General features: G+C 39.5%; 1 protein-coding gene across 3 annotated transcripts in view; it reads left to right on the top strand.

Annotated features, from left to right (window-relative positions):
• RIGI (RNA sensor RIG-I) overlaps positions 1-23,640 on the top strand; it is a 38,579-nt gene extending 14,939 nt beyond the window's left edge. For 2 of the 3 annotated variants that reach the window (XM_072154213.1, XM_072154203.1), the window contains exons 6-20: positions 529-636; positions 1,631-1,681; positions 2,109-2,213; positions 2,823-2,976; positions 3,080-3,338; positions 4,007-4,169; positions 4,274-4,378; positions 4,854-5,011; positions 9,693-9,828; positions 14,410-14,552; positions 16,609-16,699; positions 18,081-18,251; positions 18,427-18,578; positions 20,757-20,903; positions 22,762-23,640. In XM_072154213.1, coding sequence (XP_072010314.1) covers positions 529-636; positions 1,631-1,681; positions 2,109-2,213; positions 2,823-2,976; positions 3,080-3,338; positions 4,007-4,169; positions 4,274-4,378; positions 4,854-5,011; positions 9,693-9,828; positions 14,410-14,552; positions 16,609-16,699; positions 18,081-18,251; positions 18,427-18,578; positions 20,757-20,903; positions 22,762-23,079 — 2,261 coding nt within the window. In that variant the 3' untranslated portion in view covers positions 23,080-23,640. The remainder of the gene's footprint in view (positions 1-528; positions 637-1,630; positions 1,682-2,108; positions 2,214-2,822; positions 2,977-3,079; positions 3,339-4,006; positions 4,170-4,273; positions 4,379-4,853; positions 5,012-9,692; positions 9,829-14,409; positions 14,553-16,608; positions 16,700-18,080; positions 18,252-18,426; positions 18,579-20,756; positions 20,904-22,761) is intronic. The other variant, XM_072154222.1, reaches the window with a different exon arrangement.
• The last annotated feature ends 204 nt before the right edge of the window (positions 23,641-23,844 follow it).

Below are 23,844 nucleotides of genomic sequence, written 5' to 3'. Positions count from 1 at the left end.
ATAGTTACTAGAGCTCTATAGGAACCTGCCACTACCTGTATTTGTGAAAATAGTGGTGACGGGTTCCCTTTAAACCCATACTGTGGATGTAACAACTGTGGCCGGTCCCTGAATCTTGTACATACTGCCGAGCATCATGGTTAAATAACATGCAAGGTGTCCTTTCTTCCCTGCTAAACAGTAGATTACAGTTCATGAGTGTTTATATATGTATGGGTTTCATGGTGTCCCCAGCCTTAGGCTTTATTCATACAATTGAGCTGATTTCGGCTGCGAAAAATAGACGTTTTCATATGTCTTACATCCTTGTGTATCCTCATAAAATGTAGTACAGTGAAAAATGCTTCTGACTAGGACTAATGGAACACATTATCATGGTCTGTGGACAAGAAATGCCCATGTGCTCTGTTCCATTAAAAAGTATTGCATTTTGTGCAGCCTTGTGCACGCACAGCCACATAACAACAATAGGGAAATGAATCAGTATTTATATTATAATGTTATTGAATTAATCACTCTTATGTTTAGCTCATCCCAGTAAAAAAGATGAACCAGTAAAAGAATCTGGAGAAGAAAACAGCGTTTTTACAGTCCATTTCACAGAACAACCGACAATTGATAACAACTTTCAGCCAGGTAATTGTTTAAGGCTCACAATCGCCATTAATTATATTGAAACGAACAGAGCTAAGCTGATTGGGTGTCATCCCTTATCTTCCCTACCCCAGAAACATGCTGTGTAGCACATTTATCATGAGTGGGTGGCTAGGTAGATATGGCATTGATAGGAAAAAGGAAAGTGGCTTAAGAGACCAAAATGTTGTCAAGAATTTTGCCACTGAATTGTGGCATAAAATAAGCCAAGTAGTAGATGGTATAGAATTGGCATAGACAGTCTGATGAGCTGTGTTAATCATTGGACATTTGCAATAGTCATTTAAGTAGGTCCAGTCTAAGTTTGCACTCTCCAAATGTTCATATAGTAGTAATACTTTTAGTTAGTCATCTACATTCAACAATTCCAGAAGCTACAAATATTTTGAACAAAGCTGTAATTCTCTTTCCATTCAATATTTCTAGGTCCTCATTGTTTGAAAAAAAAAAAAAAAATCTGTTTAGGGTATCAAATTCACCAAAGGGATTAGAGCTTAAAGGAAACCTACCACTTGTAGTGGCAGGTTTCTGATGGAAATACCGGGCACCAGCTCAGGGTGAGCTTATTTTCGTTAGTGTTTTAAACCGCGGTATCGCGGTTTAAAACACTTTTTAAACTTTATAGCCGGCGCAGGCAGGTACGCGCTCGGCGCTTACCATGCGCGCGGCTCTCATTCACTTCCTATGTAGCCGCGCGCACGGTAAGCGCGCACTGCCTGCGCCGGCTATAAAGTTTAAAAAGTGTTTTAAACCGCGATACCGCGGTTTAAAACACTAACGAAAATAAGCTCCGGTATTTCCATCAGAAACCTGCCACTACAAGTGGTAGGTTTCCTTTAAAAGAAAACTGTTCAATATTGAGGTGGGCGAAGGTTGAAATAAGATATTGCTTCAGCTGGCCGAATATGGGTTATACTTGTTTAATAGCTATACAAAGTATTATTTGTAACTTCTTTATCTTTTTCTCACATATTAGCTTTTGCAACGCAGTCCCATGGAAATGAAGCTACAAGTACTCAATTGATGGGTAGGTTTAGTTAATCTGAATCAAACTGAGAACCAATACAGTGACCAGTAAAAAAAATGGAAAAGCAAAAATTTTCAATAAAACTAATTTATGTTTGTGGCTGTAATGTTTCAAAATGAAGAAAACATCAAGGGATATGAATACTTTTAATACCCACTGTGTAACATAGCGAAAGGTTAACATAAGCTTACAACGTTTATCATTTGCTGACTTGTTTGACTAGAGTATTAGTGTAGTATATTACATAGGATAAGGACATTTCCATATTATAATGGAGCTCTTTGTAAGGTGTTTCCAAAAATGCTGTAAATCAAAACATTACATATATAAGTGTGTCTAGTTTGTATGAAGACCAGAGTTGTGGCTGTAAATGTTGTGTACATAATGGCAGGTGGTTATAATGGCTGATTATTTTATATCCTGTTAGGTGCTACCCGTAGATCGATTAAAGATTTCGAGCTGAGAAGTTATCAGGAAGAACTGGCCCAGCCTGCATATAATGGCAAGAATACAATCATATGTGCTCCTACAGGTCAGTTTGAATGGCACACTGTAAAGGGGTCTCTATAAAGCTGCACACATTACATTGTAGTAATTAAAGGGGTCATTATATAATTTTTTTTTCATGAACAATTTAAGAAATAGCAAATTTATAGTACACTGTGACATGCTGAATTATAAATTAAGAGCACATTCAGTGTTTAGAAGAGTTAACTTTATGTTTTAAAGTTACAAACACTTGAAGGCTGTTACAAATGTTGAAACATAATGTAACATGTAGTACCATGATATCATAAAATGGTCAAAGTGTTGAATGAATATTTGATTTGGCTGTAAAACTTTTAATAATGAAAAGTCTCAAAAACCCTCAATGGGACTACTTTGAGACTTTTTACGCCAAAAAAGCCCAGGAAAATCAATGATAAATAACAGACTGTGTCTTCATTGCTGTGATAGTATCTATGGTTAGGGTTAAAACTATAACAAAACCTGTCTATGAGTAAGGTATTGCACAGAAGTGTGCATATATACTCTATAATAAACCGTTAGGCAGCTTTGCTCTGGTAGGCAAACAACGAGCATTAATATTATCTTATGCTATATATTTTCAGTTAAATATTTGTTGTATGCCTTTTAATAGGATCGGGGAAGACATTTGTGGCATTATCCATTTGTGATCATCATCTCAAATCTTTGCCGAAAGGACAGAAAGGAAAAGTTGTATTCATGGCTACAAAAGTTCCTGTGTATGAGCAGCAGAAAAGGATTTTTTATGAATACTTTGAGAACACTGAGTATGTACCATGTCAAAAAAATAGTATTTATATATGGAGCCAGGGCGTGTGATGCCGAGAGCAACAATAATTGTCTGTAATAGCAATTTCTTTCTCAAACTAGATACAAAGTTGAGGGATTTTCTGGAGAAGAAAATGAAAATGTTCCTGTGGGGATGAAAATAGAAGATAGTGACATCATCATTCTCACACCTCAGATTCTGGTCAATTGTCTAACTGATGGGAGTGTGCCCTCGCTTTCCATTTTTACCTTGTTGATTTTTGATGAATGTCACAATACAATAGGCCACCACCCCTACAATGTCTTAATGTTTCAGTATCTTGATCTGAAAATAGGATGTCCTGGTGAAAAACTTCCTCAGGTGAAGTATATTTTATGCTGTCACAGTCCCTCCTTGTTAGAGGTGTTCTTTGGTAGGAAGCATATCCCAAAGTGTCATAGATCCTAGACATACAGTCATCAGCTGTAATCCCTATTTACTATATCTAGCAATAAGTGCTTGGGATTTCTGTGTAATACAGGCAAGGCTTATGCCTTCACTCTGCTGTTCACTCTGGCCAAAAGATAAGAGGACCCCTCTAACGCACAATGTGCTAATAAAGAAAATATATGCAAGCACCGTTATCTGAAAAGGTTTGTTATGAGATTATATGAATACTCAACATTCTATTAAATTTCCATTTGAAATAGAAATAAAAATAGAAATAGAACTGAAAAAATCAATTTAAATGTGACAATTTGTTTCTAAAGTTGCTTAAAGAGGATTTTCTGAAAAAAAATAAATAAAAACATTCCTACCTCCTCTGGAGGTCCCCTCTCTAAGGCCAGAGATTAGCTCGGAAATCACATGCAAATACCTGAGAATTAGATTCAAGGGACTGCTTAATTGTTTTCTGCCAGTAATGCTTCATTTTTTTGTTTTTTTATAAAGAGTATACTTACTATGTATATCAGAGATTCACACCAAATTGAGGTGTTGGCATTACCTCAGTTTCTGCTTCACCAATTTAATTTCTGTTTTCCATATAGATAATTGGGTTAACAGCCTCAGTCGGCACTGGAAAGTCCCGTTCTATGATGGATGCTGTCATCTACATTAGTAAGCTATGTGCTAACTTGGACATTGAGGAGATATCTACTGTCAAGAAAAATGTGGAAGAGCTGGAGAGAGTGGTATATAAGCCAGAGAAATGTAAGAACATCCCCAGAGCTTTGTTAAATCTCCCAGTTATGTGTAAATGGAAGTCCCAAAGTTTGCCATAAACTACGGTCACTCAATGGAGGTGTTTCTTTTAGGCATCCGCGAGACAAGACAACGTGAACAAGATCCATTTGCTGAAGTTATAAGGAAAATCATGGCAGAAATAGAACAGATGGCAAAATCAGTGTTTCCCCATATTGGTAATAATCATATTTAGCATTACCTTATACAGGGGTCAGTGTGGCTGTTTTGGGTCTTGTTCACATGACACTTAAAAACCGACATGTGCCACAGCAACACTAAATGCAGTACTTTTTATTGGGGCAATTCACAAGAATTTGTGTTTAGTTGTGTTTGGCTGTATAGTTAATATAATTTCTGTTATAAAGTAGATCATGTCCAAGTCTGAACTATACAACATCTGTATGTACATGTACTATATCGTTGTTCATAACGATCTGTGAAAAATGGATGCAACTCAGCCATGAAAATGTCCATGAGAGAAACAAGTCAGTTGTGCCAGCATGTAGCCCTCCTGTATTTGGCTTCATAAACTACATGTGATTAGATTCTAAGAATATAACTGAACGTAGCATTGGTGATATCCAGCCACATTTAAAATTTCTTAATCTATTTAAAATAGATCAGATAAATAGTTTTGTGTTTTCTTTTTAGAAACAATGTCAAATATCCAGAACCGGCAGTATGGGACAAAGCAATATGAGCAGTGGATTGTTAGCACCCAAAAGGCATGCTACACATTACAGCTGGAAGATAAGATAAAGGAGAGTCACATCTGTAGTGCATTGTTTACATACACTGAACATTTAAGGGTAGGTCAAAAGAAATGGGCAAAAAAATTATCTACTAATTCAGAGTTTGGAGAGTTATAAGGAAGTTGTTGACAGAATGGCCTTTAAATAAAAAAAATGTTGCTTTTTGTCCATAGATACTGGGATCATTAAATTTAGATTGTTGTTCATGGAAATAGAATCGCAAGACTTTCTTTATGGAATTCAGATGGTTATGCTGATGTATGTGACAACATGACTACAGTATATTAATGTTTTTTTTTTATTGTTCACCAATAAATCGGAATTCTTGTTCATGGAAAACATGAACCCCCAAGACATCCCCTGAAAAAAAAACCTTGTGTCTCTTTAGGAGCAAAAATTAATATAAGACACTGGGGCACATGAATGATAGTTTATCGGCTGCCACTTTTTCAAGTTTCCTGCAGTTGGCTAGTTAGTCATTGAAATGTATCTTAAGTTATTGCCTTTGTGATACATGTGATGAGTTACCTGTTTAGTATCAATTGTGCAAATTTTTGTGGTGTGAGACTTTTTAGTCCAAAAAGTAGCTCCCAAAAGTAAGTGTGGGTCTAGCATGCTCTGTTTTGGGACTTATTAGGTGCAATAATAGGACAATTTCAGAGCCCAAAAGTCTCACACGTTTAACAAACATCTGGGCTACAAAGAGAAATAAAGCACACGGCATTAAATCCTAGAGGCTGCTAACTTTGGTTTGCTGGATTGTGCAACTAAAAAGTCTAAAACTGTGAAAAGTCTCACAAAAAGTTGCACAAAAAGAAAAAGAACGTAATAGGAGTGACACATGTCCCCCACTGTCTTATTTAAGGGGAAACAAGGTATCCACAGCATAGGGGCTATGTTGCTGTTCTGTGGGGGTCTCAGTTGTTGGACCCCCACGGATCTTGAGCACGACGGTCCGTTACCCTGCGGCATCCCAAAAGAATAATGTAGCAGATAGGACACATGCTCTTCTGCTCCATTCATTGGAGTTGACCGAAATAGTTATGGTGGAAGGAATAGAGGATAAGACAAGTAGAGCACATGTTTGACCGGCTGTTCTTTTCATTAGTGGTACAGGAGAAATTAAAAAATATCCACTAACTATTTTGTAACTGGTATGGTGCCATACATCTTTATATAGCTAAGCTACAATACTGGCACCAACCAGGGTTAGATATGACAGGGAGTCCTCACCAATGTTGTTCTGCCCTTAGCCTGCGTTGTCAAATTGCAATTGAAACTCTCAATACAGGCGGTCCCCTACTTAAGAAAACCGGACTTACAGAAGACCCCTTCCTACAAAGGGACCCACTGATGTTGGTAATTCACTGTACTTTAGCCCTAAGCTATAATAATCAGCTATAACAGTTATCAAACGTGTCTGCAATCAAGCTTTATTGTTAATTCTGAGTCTTATGACAATCCAACATTTTAAAATCCAATTGTCACAAAGACCAAAAACAATTCTGGCTGCGGTTACAATTCTAAACTACAGTTCCGACTTACATACAAATTCAACTTAAGAACAAACCTACGCAACCTATCCTGCACGTAACCCCTGCCTGTATGCTTTTGTTCTGCAATAAATCTTGTATTTAGAATGATTAGTAATGCAAAAAATTGGGCTACAAATATGGAAAAGGGTATAAATTTGCAATATCTATAGTGCCAAGATAATGGCGTTCTATTTGTCGACCCTTTCTAAGTTTCGGTCAAAAGTCATCTGGCTGGCTTTTAGAGAACATACACCTACAAGCACAAAACTAAGCCATTTTTAGCCAAAAAGTATACAAATCTTTATTTCATTTCATTAAAAAATTACATATTCCACAAAAGGAAGAAAAGGGGGGAGTGGGGGATACAGGCAGATAGTGAGGATGTCACACAGGGATACTTAAAAACATGAGCGTCTGGGAGAGTAATGAGTATTAAAACATCATGTTACATGGGTTTAGAGAGGATCATACAATTCATACAAAAGTATATGACAACGGCCATGCACGAGATACTAATAAGTGTTCAAACTGATAATGCAGCTTTTTAAATATATAAAGTGCTCAGTGCATGTGCAAAAAATACATTGTAAACATACCCATGTTTAGATTATGTCTCCCGTCTGCTGTGGATAGATTCCCCGACGCGCGTTTCGGCGCCTTCGTCTGGGGGTATTGTTCCTATGAATGCAGCTGGATTTTATTTAGGGATCGGCCAATGAAGAAATCGTGCACTCACCTGATTTAAGTTATTAGTTCAAACCGGCGGAGCTACTGGGCGCACACACGCTGGAAGGTGTCCGCCCCCAGTCCACGCTCATCTCCGTGCACGTGACCAGTCATGTGACGGTGACGTCACACCCGGACACGTGACCGGAGGGAGAGTCATGGGAACAGGGGGCGGATCCCACAGCCCGTGCGCGCACACCCCCGCTGTATTATCAGGTGAGAAGTGTACCAATGTAGGAATCAATGGGAGGAGAAAAAGAAACAGCTAATGGAATGATTCTGAAATTACTAACATTTCTATTAGACATCGATTATTCCAAAGCAGGGTAGATTGTACATATTCTATATCAATGATCCATAAAAACAAAAGAGAGAACAGCAAAACAGAGGGATATATAATAGTTATAAATAGGTTCTTAAGCGGATTATGCATTTCTCTATTAAAGGTATATGGACCAAAATATATATGTATTTATATATGTTATGGATCACTTCCATTTTGGGAATAGATGGTGAAGGGAAGTGTGGGAAGGTGATGAGGTGATTTTTTATTTTTCAAGCACATATATTATGAAGCATCCATATGTGAACAACAATTATGTCACATTCTGCATCTATCACCGTGTTACCTTTTTATGGGAACATTTTATGCATACAATCACATGGTTTATTAACAGCACTCACATATAGATAAGGCCCTATTTGGTCCTAGTTGTTATATAAGACAATGAGCCATATATGGGAAATTTTATGGACCTCTTCTATTTTCAACCCCCCCCCCTCCCTCCCCCATTTCTCACCTCACCCATTCTTTCACCCCATCACCTTCACTCATCACCTTCCCACACTTCCCTTCACCATCTATTCCCAAAATGGAAGTGATCCATAACATATATAAATACATATATATTTTGGTCCATATACCTTTAATAGAGAAATGCATAATCCGCTTAAGAACCTATTTATAACTATTATATATCCCTCTGTTTTGCTGTTCTCTCTTTTGTTTTTATGGATCATTGATATAGAATATGTACAATCTACCCTGCTTTGGAATAATCGATGTCTAATAGAAATGTTAGTAATTTCAGAATCATTCCATTAGCTGTTTCTTTTTCTCCTCCCATTGATTCCTACATTGGTACACTTCTCACCTGATAATAAAGCGGGGGTGTGCGCGCACGGGCTGTGGGATCCGCCCCCTGTTCCCATGACTCTCCCTCCGGTCACGTGTCCGGGTGTGACGTCACCGTCACATGACTGGTCACGTGCACGGAGATGAGCGTGGACTGGGGGCGGACACCTTCCAGCGTGTGTGCGCCCAGTAGCTCCGCCGGTTTGAACTAATAACTTAAATCAGGTGAGTGCACGATTTCTTCATTGGCCGATCCCTAAATAAAATCCAGCTGCATTCATAGGAACAATACCCCCAGACGAAGGCGCCGAAACGCGCGTCGGGGAATCTATCCACAGCAGACGGGAGACATAATCTAAACATGGGTATGTTTACAATGTATTTTTTGCACATGCACTGAGCACTTTATATATTTAAAAAGCTGCATTATCAGTTTGAACACTTATTAGTATCTCGTGCATGGCCGTTGTCATATACTTTTGTATGAATTGTATGATCCTCTCTAAACCCATGTAACATGATGTTTTAATACTCATTACTCTCCCAGACGCTCATGTTTTTAAGTATCCCTGTGTGACATCCTCACTATCTGCCTGTATCCCCCACTCCCCCCTTTTCTTCCTTTTGTGGAATATGTAATTTTTTAATGAAATGAAATAAAGATTTGTATACTTTTTGGCTAAAAATGGCTTAGTTTTGTGCTTGTAGGTGTATATTTAGAATGATTGTGGATTCAAATCATGTTTTCAAACATGTTCCAACGTGTTGAATGTGTTTTAAATGCAGCATGAGAAGCCCCAAATTGCTATGTTTGGTAAGTTTTGAAAAAAAAAACATTTTTTTTTTTCAATCTATCTTGTTATCCCCAGCATTTCCAACCACTATTCAAACAGAAAACATGTGGCTTTTGCCATGACTTTCAGCTACTATGGCAGGGGGTGGAGTGCAGCCATTGCCTTGCATTCCACTATTTCGATCTGAAACAATAATTTACATAATAATAATAATAATTCTTTATTTATAAAGCGCACACAGATTACGCAGCGTTGCACAAAGCATGTCAAATTGGTCCCTGTCCCCATGGGGCTCACAATCTAAACAACCTAACAGTATGTTTTGGAGTGTGGGAGAGAACCTACAAACTCTTTGCAGCTGTTGACCTGGGTGGGATTCGAACCCAGGACCCCAGCACTGCAAGGCAGAAGTGCTACCCACTCAGCCACCGTGCCACCCTGTTTTGCAGCATGAATGGGCTTTGTCCAATATCATGTTAGGGAACTTGATTGCCCATATCACACAGCATGTTTTATTAATTTAATACATTGTTTTTGTATTTCCACAGAAATTTAACGATGCTTTAATAATTAACGATGATGCTCGTACAAAGGATGCCCTGGAGTTCTTAGAAAACTTTTTCAGTAATATCAGAAATGGGACTTTTACTGAGACTGAACAAGAACTGGCAAAAAAGTTTGAAGGTATAAAATAAAACTTATTATTTGCAAGAGATTTAACCCCTTTGGACTAATGGAAAAGATTTGTCACTTTTTTAAAAATTACCTTTAGAGCACTTAGCCAGCAACACACGACTGTCCTCAGTCCGTGAAAACCAGACCAAGCACAGAGCTGGGAAAAAGAGTCCATGCATCACAGTGATGTAAGATGCAAAGAATCCCTTTCTTCCCTGCGGTAATCATGATTTTAGTACAGTGCAGCCAGGACACCTTACATTATATATATATAACTGTGATGCAAGGATATCCGTCCCCAGCATTCCTCTGAGTATGTGAAATCCAACCAGCAGATGTTCTGGTTTTCACGGACCGAGCACGGTCATGTGCCATTGGCCTTAGAAAATTAGTGATTTAGTTATGAGTAATTACTGCAAGTAATTTTGCCATTATTATTCAGGACACATTGTACTTCAAGTGGTAAATACCCCACATGTGTTCAGAAACTGATGTTTGGTGGAAAGTGGGTTCAAAACCACAAAAACAAGGAAAAAAAACACCTTGTGAATCTACATAAAAAATGCACTATACATAACACAAATGCGCATGACAACCTGCAATGTCTACAGTAAGCTTTACATTACTTCATGGTTCTTCAAATGATCTGCATTTGTTCCATTCTTGTTACAAAGGCTCGCATCGGTTAGATGGTGGTTAACGTAGTTTGAAGTAAATGAGAGGTCCATCATGTTTGTTTTCTGCGGGTGGACTCATGGATTTCGATCAACATCAGAATTTCAAACAAAAAGCTCAACCATATACTTTGACCCATGTCATATACCACAGTGTGTGCATACCCAAATATTCTGAATGATTCAGCAAGCTAAATAAATTAGAAGAAAATTACTCAGGGTTGGTAAGGAAGTTCCACCTAGGGCATAGAGGTGGCTGTTTAGTGAGGAGGCACTTATCAGGGCCAGAAAAACACCTGTTGAGTAGAGAGCAGGACATTAACAAAATGGACATCGGTCAGGGCACAAAAAGTTTATAATGTAAGGGCTTTCAGTTTAATGTAAGGGTTTACTTATATATACCATGGGGGCTTCAAACCATAAGATGGTGGGGGCAGCAGGCATAGATTGTGCTAACTAGAAGAGATGAAGTAAAAGTGACTCCATTTTAGTTTACCTGGGGTTATTCTGTAATTCAATAAGCCTGTAGCAAGCCGCTATTCCTGCCTGCCATTTTTCCAATAAATATCCATAGGCTTAAATTGTTCTCTGATACTCCCCACCAATTGCAAACCACTATGGCCACATTTCTCAAAACTAGTGCAGTCTGTCCTATGTGCAGTTTATCTGTGGAGTGTGCAGGGTACGGCAGATTAACCCCTTCCCGACATTTGAGGTACTATTACTACATGGCGGGAGCTGCGTTCCCGCAAAATGCAGTAATAGTACGTCCAGCTTCTGGTGCCGGCTCCTGAACGGAGCCGGCGCCAGAAGTTGCGGGTATCGGCTATATATTATAGCTGACACCTGCCTCTAACACCCGCGATCAGAGATTTCTCCGATCGCAGGTGTTAACCCCCAACACGCCGCGGTTGCGCTGACCGCGGCGTGTCAGGGGCATTTAGCTGGAATCGGATCCCCCACCCGCGGCGCTTACCGGGGGGGTCCGCTGCTCCGATCGCAGCCCCGGGACTGCCAGTGCGGTCCTTCTGGCAGGACCCGGCTGTGACACACTGAGCATGAAGAGCATGCTCAATGTGTCACATAATACAGTGTAATACATCTGTATTACACTGTATTAGGTGAAGAATAGCTTGAACAAGTGATCAGTGGATTGCTTGTTCAAGCTAACCTGTAAAAGTAAAGAAAAAAAGTAAAAAACACAAATTAAACACACTTTTGAATAAAAAGAATTAATTATATAAAGTTAAAGTCCCCTAAACACAAACATTCCCTATACACATCTAATAAAGTGACAAAACCTTAAAATCACCAAAACCCCCCACATATTTGGTATCGCTGCGTCCGTAACAATCTGTTCAATAAGTCAGAAATATTATTGCACCCGTACGGTGAACGCCATAAAAACAAAACGCGAAAAACTCGCCAAAAATGTAAATTTTCATCAAATCCCTTCACAAAAATGTTCCAAAAAGTGATGAAAAAAAAGTTGTGCACCAAAATGGTAAAACTGAAAAGGACAACTCAACATGTAAAAAATAAGCCCTAAACTAGCACCGTCAACAAAAAAATATTAAAGTTATAGCTCTGAAAAGATGGCGATGCAAAAACAAATGAGATTTTCTTTATATTCGTTTTTTTCCTGTAAAATTGTAAAATATATTTAAAAAAACTATATACCGTATATACTCGAGTATAAGCCGACCCGAGTATAAGCCGAGACCCCTAATTTTACCACCAAAAACTGGGAAAAACGACTGACTCGAGTATAAGCCGAGGGTGGGAAATGCATTGGTCAAACCCCCCCAGTAGTATACAGCCTGCCAGCCCCCAGAAGAATACAGCAGCCCCTAGTAGTATACAGCAGCCCCCTGTAGTATACAGCAAGCCCCTAGTAGTATACAGCACCCCCCATGTAGTATACAGCAAGCCCCTAGTAGTATACAGCAAGCCCCTAGTGGTATACAGCAAGCCCCTAGTGGTATACAGCAGTCCCTAGTAGTATACAGCAGCCCCCTGTAGTATACAGCAGCCCCCCTGTAGTATACAGCAGCCCCCCTGTAGTATACAGCAGCCCCCCTGTAGTATACAGCAGCCCCCCTGTAGTATACAGCAAGCCCCTTGTAGTATACAGCAAGCCCCTTGTAGTATACAGCAAGCCCCTTGTAGTATACAGCAGCCCCCCAGTAGTATACAGCAGCCCCCCAGTAGTATACAGCAGCCCCCAGTAGTATACAGCCTGCCCCTAGTAGTATACAGCCTGCCCCTAGTAGTATACAGCCTGCCCCTAGTAGTATACAGCCTGCCCCTAGTAGTATACAGCCTGCCCTCAGTATGCCTAGCGAATAATAAAAAAAATAAACTTAATACTCACCCTCCGACGATACTCACCTTTGATGCTTAGTGGCGGCTCCCGGTCCTCGGCGGCGGCGGCTCCCGGTCCTCGGCGGCGGCGGCTCCCGGTCCTCGGCGGCGGCGGCTCCCGGTCCTCGGCGGCGGCGGCTCCCGGTCCTCTGTGGCGGCTTCTCTCTTCTATCTTCACGTGCCGGCAGTCGCGTCCATGCGACTTGCCGGCGGGCGCACAGTGAGATGCGGCGGTGTCGCCACTGATGACGTCATCAGCGGCGACACCGCTACATCATATTGTGCGCCCGCTGGCAAGTCGCATAGACGCGACTGCCGGCACATGAAGAGAGAAGCCGCCGCAGAGGATCGGGAGCTGCCGCCGAGGACTAGGAGCCGCCGCCGAGGACCGGGAGCCGGAGGGTGAGTATTAATTTTTTTTTTTTAATTAACTCGTGTATATGCCGAGATTAGGTTTTCAGCACATTTTTTGTGCTGAAAAACTCGGCTTATACACGAGTATATACGGTAAATGAGGTATCACCGTAATTGTAGTGATCTATAGAATAAAAATATTATAGTATGTTTAGTGTATGGTGTACGACCCCCAAAATATACAAAAAAAAGAACCCAAAATTGACCATTTTCTTTTCCTCCATACATTAAAGAGTTAATAAAATCTCATCAGAAAGCTACAGACCCACTTAAATGAAGTATTTGTAAAGTGCATCTCATGTCGCAAAAAAACTTACAAAAATGATAGTATGTATAAAAAAACACGGAGGTATAAAGTAGACATTTGGTGAATGTTAGTTATTACGTTTTCTGGTGTTATGACTCGTGTATGGAAAAAGTAGAACATTTTGAATTTCAAAAATTGAGAATTTTTCCAAATTTTCACCAAATATCTGATTTTCTCATAAATAAATGCAAAACATACCACCAAAATTTTGTAACTAACATGAAGTACAATGTGTCACGAGAAAACAATTTCAAAATCACTTGGATATGTTAAAGTGTTCCAAAGTTATAACCACTTATAGTGACACAGGGCAGATTTGAAAAAATGGGCCGTATCACGAAGGTGAAAAGTGGCTTCGGCGTTAAGGGGTTAATCAAAACTGGCGCACAGTCTTCATTAATCTGGTGTCCCTTGCAATGCTCTGGAAGTGTGCACCATTTTTTTGGGCGCTCTTTCTTCATGCTGTAGAATTGTGGTGCACGTCGGACAGAATTGTGGTGCACTAACCAACTAAGCGGTAACACGCCCCTTCAGGTGCACATTTTTTCTGTCTTCGGATACAGTGCCGCTGCGAAACAAAACTGCCACAGAAATTTCTAAATACATATGCAAGCAGTTTGCATGTTCTTTCTAGTGCAAAGTCAGACAGAAAAACTGGCGCAAACGCTTTAATAACTGTGGCTCATAGTTCCCAGTTAGGCTGTCATTTGCTTGTCTGTGGAAACAAAATCAGTCTATGCTTTTTAATTGCCCCATTTAATTAAATCCATACTCTGAGTTTTGAGTAGTGACCAGACACTGTTATTATTTTCTTTTCTTCTATTCCTGCAGCTGAGTTGCCATTGTTGATTGAAATTGCAAAAGATAATGAAAACCCAAAGCTTGATGAACTGCAGTTTATTTTATTGGAATCTTATCAAGAAAATCCAGAGACCCGCACCCTTCTTTTTGTGAACACCAGGGCGTTAGTGGCGGTGAGAATTTGTATATTAGATTTCTCTTGGATGTTGAAATGTTATATTGTAACTTAGCATTAAATCCATTTAGTTTCCCACAACTAAATACACTGCACAGTGCAGATAAAGGGTGTATATGGTGACTAGCCTGGCAGCTCCCATCACATGGAGAAGCAGGGAACATGCAATAAGTGGTAGAAATCATTAGCACACAAAGTCTATAGCCTGTGGTGTATGAGCACTAAGGGTTAAAAGCTTATCTACACAGAGCTGATACTGTCGAAGACAAGGTTGGGAAAAGGAGCAGCCTGAGTAGAGCAGAGACAGAGAAAGTTCTGTAAAGTCACTGGGATGGAGGGACTGATGGGGAACAGGGGACATCTGCATTCACTGTCTTGGACACATCCAGCTCTGCTGCATTCACTGTCACATGACCTCCTCCCCTGCAGCAGCTCCTCCCCTGCGATGAAACCGACCATAAACAAAGTGTAAACACAGTATGGAGTCATAGGGCTTATAAGCACATGGAGAGAAAACAGCCATTGCAGCAATTAGGTAATGTGAGGGCTATAGCAAAGAAACTACTGCATATAGGTAACAAAGATAAAGTCAAAGTTTTTTTACATCCCAAGAGCCAGGGCGCCAGCTCTGGGGCCTTGGCACTTGCCCGGGTAAGCGGGGTGCTAGCGCCTGCCATACCAAGAGCTATTGACTTGTGGAAAAAAAACCTTTACAGTTGCTTTTTAATCTATTTGTGCTATTGGTACCAAGTAGCACCCATATACCTTCTGCCAGTGCAGCAACAAAAGACAGATATCACTATTACCACCAGCAGTGCTTGCCAATATGTAGAAAACAAATGATTCCCTAGCAGCAGTAAATACCACAGTGTAGAAATTAATACCTCCTCAGCATGTCACAAATTGTAGGACAGCAATAAGTACCTCTACTACAGGAGTGGGTTGCACCACTGTCTCACCCACATACACTGACCACTGTCGGCGGGTCTGCAGCCATCCAATACTACTTATCAAGATTCCCCTGATGACGGTTTCTCACTTAGTGGCACTGGAAACGCGTCGGGAATGCCAAAGTATTTGATCCGTGGGGCAAACTAGGGCATTGTCACTTGTAGGGACAGCTTGGGACCGTCCTTGTCAGGATGGGAGTAACATTTGGGACGAAAGGGTGATCTGACTGAGGGCACAATAGGGGCATTGCAGTCATCTTAATCCTGACCTACAGGTGCCCAGGAGTCATCATCCTCTACTCTCCTCACTGTGACGACTAGACGGGTGAGATCTATCCATTTTCTATCATGCACTGGTCTAGATAATAGAGTCACCATCTGTTATAACTTTCTATGCGTGGTTTTGTGATCCCTACAATCACCCTTGGCCCTACAGACATCCAATTGATGCATAACCAAGTGGGCATTGAGACACTTTGGTGGTTGAGAGTGTTTATTCATTTTTTAACATTATATCATTAAAAGTTATATATATATATTTTAATCTATGTGCTTTCACCATATTTTGTTTAGTCTAAGTGTTGTGGCAGGTGAACTTGTGAGATAAGAGTGTCGTTTCTGCTTTGACAATAAGTACCTCCTAAAAAAAGTTGTCTGGCTCGGTCTCCAGTTGTTCTGGCTGGTTCCGAATGTCAGAACCTATTAAATGGATGGAACTGTATATAGAGGCCTGTGTTTGCTGTATAACAGCCATATTGTGGAACTGAACCTCAGCTCCTATTGAAATGAATGTAGCACAGATGCTGTATCGTATGAGGTGTAGGACCATGGCTAAGCTGCAGGAGAAGGAGGGCAGCCAACTAACCAAATTGACTATTTGTCAAAAAGAACACTCATACCTGTCTATTTTCGCTGAACACCCAAAGGTCCAAGTTCTTAAAGATTTTGCAGTGTCAGGTATCTTTATGCTGTTATTTCTTTTTTTCCAAAATACTTTTTATTAAGTTTTATTGCATAACATCATACAGTATTTCCCGTTGCATATTAAGAAATAGGTTTATGCTGTTATTTCTATACCAACTCAACTATGTCTTTTATTTTTAGGCTTTAAATAAATGGATTATTGAAACTCCAGAACTCAGCTTCTTGAGGCCAGAAATCTTGATTGGGAGGAGCAAAAGACAGGACAAAATAGGTAACAGAGAACACGCAAGAATACAAAGAAAATTCTGATAATCTGGAATTCAGTACCAGTTGCAGTAACAAAATGCTTACACTACTTACAATTACTTACTACTTACAATTTTAATTTGTTTGGAGTCCTTCTCAATAAGGATCAGGCTGTTGGATTTCTGTATTCCCAATTGTTTTGTACTTTGGTAGATAAGCTACTTGCAGAGATGACGTCTTAAAGGGAACCTGTCACAAGGGACCTCATTTTCACTAAAGACAGGTTGCAGAAGCCTATTACACCTGCAGTGCAAATTTGCCTTTCTGCCTTCTCTAAGCATTTGCATTACAATATAATTGTGTGTTATCACTTACTCTTGCAACCTGACAAAATCCTGGGGTAGTCACAGGGGCTGGACTTTGGTTTGGAGGCATTTAAAAAAACAACATGTGCCTTGTCTGTGTTACTCACTCCTCAGATCTTAGCCCCCTCCTTTGTGCTCCTGTACAGCTCCACCTCCTGCTCCTTCTCAGAGGTCATCAGAGCTGACATCAGTGGGGGAGGGACAAGCTGTACAGGAGCACAAAGATGGAGGCAGCCTGCAGCTCATACAAGTCACATGTTGTTTTTTGAAATGCATCCAAACCAAAGTCCAGCCCCTGTGACTACCCCAGGATTTTGTCAGGATGCAAGAGTAAGTTAAAACACACAATTATATTGTAATGCAAATGCTTAGAAATGGCAGAGAGGCATTTTTGCACTGCAGGTGTCATGGGCTTTTACAATCTGTCTTCATTGAAAATGAGGTCCCTGGTGACAGGCTCCCTTTAAGCTTCATTGTGTCTCCATATTTAGAGCCAAACATGCATGTGAAAATGTCAGAAGAGTTTGCGTTTAGTCAACAGTTTTTAAAGGGGCGGTCTGGAATCAGGTTTTTTAAAATATTTTTTTTAAATATGTGGTTAGCGATAGAAAAAATAAAAGTAACTAGTTGTACTCACTACTCCCTGGTATTTCATGGATCTGCACAGTGAGTACAGAAAGTATTCAGACCCCTTTAAATTTTTCACTCTTTGTTTCATTGCAGCCAATTAGTAAGATCAAAAAAGTTATTTTTATGCTCATTAATGTACACTCTACGCCCCACCTTTTAACACCCTGGGGTTTCAGAAACAAAATGGAAACCTTCCCTTTTAAAACCTCATATCTAGTGCATGCTGTGGAAAGAACAGTACTATTGTTTAAATGTAACAAACCTTATTTACCCCCCCAAAACCTATAGTCACAGCTGATATAACAGTAGCATTTTTAATTTTTATATGGCCAATGAAGCCAGTTGGCAGTTTTTTGGCACTCTTTTTCCAATTATGCGGCTTTTTTTTAAATACCTTGCTTCTTCTTTTAGGGATGTCTCTACCCAGTCTGAAAGGAGCTCTGGAAACTTTTCAACACTCTAAAGAAAGCAAATTGCTGATCGCTACATCAGTGGCTGATGAAGGCATAGATATACCAGCTTGTAACCTTGTCCTTCTCTATGAGTATGTTGGCAATGTCACCAAGATGATTCAAGTGAGAGGTATCAATATATTTATAACTATTGGTTTGCTACACATTATAGGTTGATCTGTGCTTCACAGCCCCCTTAATCATGGTTTAATCATGACCTGGCACTCTGGGTATTAGGATGTGCCAAACTTTGACACATTTCTATTCATTTATTTGTCTTAATAATTTTTTATTGTGCCACATAGGACGAGGCAGAGCAAAGGACAGTAAGTGCTTTCTTGTTACAAGTAAGAAGGAGCAAGCAACTAGAGAGAGAAATAATTTGCTATGCGAGACTCTGATGAATGAAGCTGTGGTCCAGGTACAGAAACAAGACAAGAAGTATTTCCTGGAACAGGTAACATTTTTTGTATTATTCTATGGTACAGTATAAGAATGCCTTCAGACAGACAACAATTTTACACTGAAATCTATTAAGAACTCAAAACATCTTCATTATGGTGTGAAATAGGCCACATGGGGTTTTTTTCCATGCTTGATTCAAAAAACGACAGAAGTCTTCCACTAAAAATCAAGAGTAGCAGATTGCAGGTGAATTTTAACACTGGATTACTTTTCAAAAATATGCCTTTATGAATGTACCCTTATTTTATTGGTATATTTATGTCAATGGGAATTTCATTTAGAGAATGCTGGAGCCCAGTGGTTGAACTTGGAGGAGAATTTTGTCACTGGGAGACCAATAAGAGTAATAATGGAAGCAATATTGTTGGGGAATTTAATGGTTAGTAGTATAGGGTTAAACAGAAATTTAATGAGAATACTCTTATATTTGCTGATCTCTGAGGAGCACTGAAATCTTTTGAACATTTAAAAAATTAGTTTGCTCTCCCCAACAGGGATTTCTTCGAATATCTCCAAATAAGAAGTATTTTAGCGGAGTGAAAAAGGGATAATAATCGGCATTTATGGCCACTTAGAAAATGATTTGAGCCCTTGGGGGAAAAAGTCAGGGGCATTTCAATAGGATATGCTACCCTTAATCTCCCAGAAAAAGTAAATAAATTGAGTTGCCGTATATACTCGTGTATAAGCCGAGTTTTTCAGCACAAAAAATGTTCTGAAAAATCTCACCTTGGGTAATACACGAGTCAATAAAATAAATAAACTTATATGCTCTCTCTCCGGCGGCCTGATGCTCAGTGCGGCTGGGTGGGCTGACTGGCTGTATACTACAGGGGGCTGGCTGTATACTACAGGGGGCTGGGTGGGCTGGCTGTATACTACAGAGGGCTGGCTGGGCTGGCTGTATACTACAGGGGGCAGGCTAGGCTGGTTGCATACTACAGGGGGCAGGCTGGCTGTATACTACAGGGGGCTGGCTGGCTGTATACTACATGGGGCTGGCTGGCTATATACTACTGGGAGCTTTCTGGCTATATACTATGTGGGGCTTGCTGGCTATATACTGGGGCCTGTGACCAATGCCACCCTCGGCTTATACTTGAGTCAATAGGTTTTCCAAGTTTTTGGTGTTAAAATTAGGGGTCTTGGCTTATACTCGGGTCGGCATATACTCAAGTATATACGGTATATGTTAACATGTTAATTAGATCTAGGCGTAAAATATTACACTAAACATGCATCTGAGATGCTATCTCACACCAGAGAGACTTTCAATTGGAAAAACACCTTCCACCTCTCTGTGTTGGCGGGGATGTGGAATTAAAGAGGAGCAACTACATATGTGGTGGTCATGCCCTAAACTTGCCTCATTTTGGTCACAGATATGTGATTTGATTAAAATGGTGATACACACAAATTGATATCTCCCCACAGTTGGCCTTATTACATATAGGGTCAGATGATCTTACAAAGGACCAGAGATGCATCGTTATAACGATAGCAACGGGACAATCTATACCGTCACAGTGGAAAACAGTACCAAAATTACAGCTAGCTGAAGTTTGTAATAGTAAATAAATATAGACTTTATGAAGTGACGATGGCTACAAATTTTATCCAATATTGTAAACAAAAAAAAGGTGGTCCCTGTGGGTATAATCTCCCTTCTCAGTGCCACTAAAAAATTTTTTTAAATAAACCCTAGTGGGTGGGAGAAGCTTTTGAAAGCGGCCCGCTGAATGAAGAGCTTGCTTAAGCCTTGCTGAGATATTCTCATCTTGGAATTCTCATTACGTTGGACCTTGCCCCTCTCAGGGCGTAAATACTCTACAGTATATTGTTGGCATTAGATTGGTATATTTGTCTGTTTTGTATGTAAGTTGTGTTAATTGTATATTAAAAATTTTTACACACAAGGCAACAATAAGGCCCTACACGATAGATGTAAATTTCTGCATAAACCGATGCAACTCTAATTACGTATGAAACTGTTGCAGCCTCTGTTTTTGTGACCAACTATGACATGTAAGACCATCTGTTGGTCCAAAATATAACTCGCTGTCACTCAAAACTACAGCATAGAAAAATATCTATGTGAGTAATTATTTTTCATGAAAAAAATAAACTGTATATTCAGTATACACAGTTGTAAATATTATTTGTTGATCAGAGTCTTCGGTTCCAAAAAGACGAGAAGAAACAGCGGGATTTCTTAAAGAACTTCAAGCCAAGAGAACTGAGTGAGGAGAACAAACGTCTGCTGTGTTTAAAGTGTAAAACATTTGCATGCAATACAGATGACATTAGAGTTATACAGGTATGTAACACTGATATTTTATAACCAAGTCTTGTATAGTCTAAGACCTGTTTTGGATGGGTGCAATTCCTTGTTGTTCCTCTAAAAGAAGTCAGAGTTTGGTTCAGTAGAAGTGTGTTATGTACGGCTAATAATTTCATACTGGGGATGCTAAAATGTGGCAGGTTGGAGGATTTCTCTAACAGCTTTAATGGAGTTACTCAAGATTAGGTCTGTATTTTTCTATAATGCAGGTGACTTCTGTTTACTTTGTTAATATGAATGAATCCAATAATCTTGGTGTCTGTGACATTTCTTTAACCCTTAAAGGAAACCTACCATTTGATTTGTTGCATTATGAAGCAAACATACCTTTAGAATGCTGTAGCTACACTGATGCAGGATCGTATCTTGGTTAATCCCTGTACTTTTTTTGCTGATAAAACAGATATAACATTATGATAATGAAGCTCTGTTTCTTCTATATCTACTCTGACGCTTGCTTTGCCGCTTCTCATAACAGGAGAGTTTCTCTCTGATTGCATCATCATCTCCTGCAGTTCTCTTCCTGCCAGACAGAATAATAAATTGCTGCACCATCCCCCAACTGCTGTGTATGAGTCATTCAGCTCAGGTTGATTAGTGTTTGACTAGTCATGCTTTACTTAGCAGCCATTAGTAATTCCAAGCTCCCATGTAATGTGTAAGCCAGTGCAAATACATCTTTAAGTCAAGAAGAGTAGTAGACCGCTAGCCTTTCTCCAGTGGCCTCAGGTGAGTAGAGTAAAAAAATGCAAGCCTGATACTCCAGGAAGCACAAGCCCCCCCCCCCCCCTTATTTTCAGTCATACCTTACCATGCAAATGCTTATCATGCATTGTGTCAATTGTCAATTGTTCATAAACTTCAATCTTCAAACATCTCCTTTAACCCCTTCACGCTCTGCGACGTATATATCCGCCGCAGAGCTATGAAGGGTGTATGACGATCTGCCCGAACATCATCGGGGGCGGCGATAGGTTGCCATGACAGCCTTGGGTCTTCGTCAGATCTGACCATCTAGGGTTAATGTATCCTAGAGGGTCTAAGAAATATTTTTTTAAAAAAAGGTTAAAAAATAATAAATATTTATATTAATAAATGTCGCACAGTCCTCAAAATGGTAGCAATGAAAACGTCGGCTAATTTTGCAAAAAAATGACACTGCACACCGCTCCGTACACCAAGTAAAAAAAAAAGTTATTAGCATCAGAAGATGGCAACATTTTTTTTTTTCTTTTTCGTACACATTCGTTGAATTTTTGAAAAATTTATTAAAACACAATAAAACCTGTATAAATTTGGTATCACCGTGATCGTACCGAACCAAAGAATAAAGCAGAGGTGTTATTTGGAGCGAAGAGTAAAAGTCGTAAAAACTGAGCCCCCAAGAACGTGACGTACATGCCCTTTTTTTCAATCACGGAAAGTAAAATTTGTTACGCACAAAATAAGCCCTCACACACGGAAAAATTAAAAAGTTATGGATTTTTGAAGGTGGAGAGCGAGAAATGAGCGGAGAAAAACCCTGCATCCTTAAGGGGTTAATTATAAAGTTACATTTGCACCTATGAATAATAATAATAATAATCTTCATTTGTATACCAACATCAAATTCCACAGCGCTTTACAAATCATAGGGGGCATATACAAATATAATATTACATGTATTGTGCATGCTATTCAGAAATATGGAAACAAATCTTATACATGGCTGACTATGAAGCTATCCAAATATGCTCATATATCATTGTTGTATGCCCTTTCTGTCCGGCTGCAATATAGAACTGGCTATACATTATCAGTTACTAGTAGTTTAATGTGGCTTTTTCCTCATCAGGTTTCCCATCACACTGTTATTTCTGAAGACTTTAAAGATCGGTATTTTACAAAGCCGCATTCAAATCCAAGGACATTTAATGGCTTCAAAAAACAGCACAAAATATACTGTAAGAATACCAAGTGTGGAGAAGACTGGGGAATCTCCGGTACCTACCTCCAATTCCAGGACATACCACTTCTCAAGATTGAGAAGTTTGTGGTAGAAAATGCTGATGGATCTCAGAAGTACTTCAACAAGTGGGTAAAAGTCAACTTTAAAATGAAGGAATTCAATTTAGAAGAAATCCAGGCGTCGTTCTCTGCTAATTCTGAATAAAAGAGTACATTGACACTACATGTAGGGGGAAGATGCTCAAGGATGAGAGAAAGAAACGCACCACTGGATCTGCTATGCTTAACTAGAAGGATAAGCCTCTACCCCTGTAGAGGGCAAAACAATAGTGTGACTTTCTCCAGCCGACTGCTTCTACCTTCTCCATAGATTTCTATGGCAGAAATAACTAGACGCAAAGACACCTTCTTCAATGTCGATATGGGTCATATTAGTGATAACAGACGGCACAAGGGGAAAGCCTTCTGATAAATAAAAAAAATATTCTAATAATACATATATTTTAAAGTTTTTAGATTAGTTTCTTATCACTTATACTGTGATTATTAATAAGACACTGTATTCTGCACTACATGTATCCTCTGTCCTGTAAAAAGGTGTTTAGCATGAAATGTGTGTTTCCTTTTCATTCATTCATAAAACAATACATAATGGAATTTTGCTTGTAGCCATTTTTCCAATAAAAACAATTATTCAGTTGCCCATCTGAATGGTGTGCTTACATTGATATGCAAAAATCATTCATGTAAATTGAAACATAAAATATATGAATATGGTTAAAGGGTATTATTATTTGGGTCTAATCAAAAGTTTATTGAGAACAAGCGAAAAACAACAAATAAACAACATCACAATGGAACTGATAGTGCAGGATCAAGCAGTTCAACATGAGGGAACATATCGGAGGCAACACCTCTACCAGAATGCTCTGAAACTCAGACTGGGCTAAAGGTTCACCTTCAGACAAGA

Source organism: Engystomops pustulosus, chromosome 1 (genome assembly GCF_040894005.1).
Source record: "Engystomops pustulosus chromosome 1, aEngPut4.maternal, whole genome shotgun sequence".
NCBI lineage: Eukaryota > Metazoa > Chordata > Amphibia > Anura > Leptodactylidae > Engystomops > Engystomops pustulosus.
Note: the sequence above shows the minus strand (reverse complement) of the source record. Positions and strands in the feature narration are given on the sequence as shown.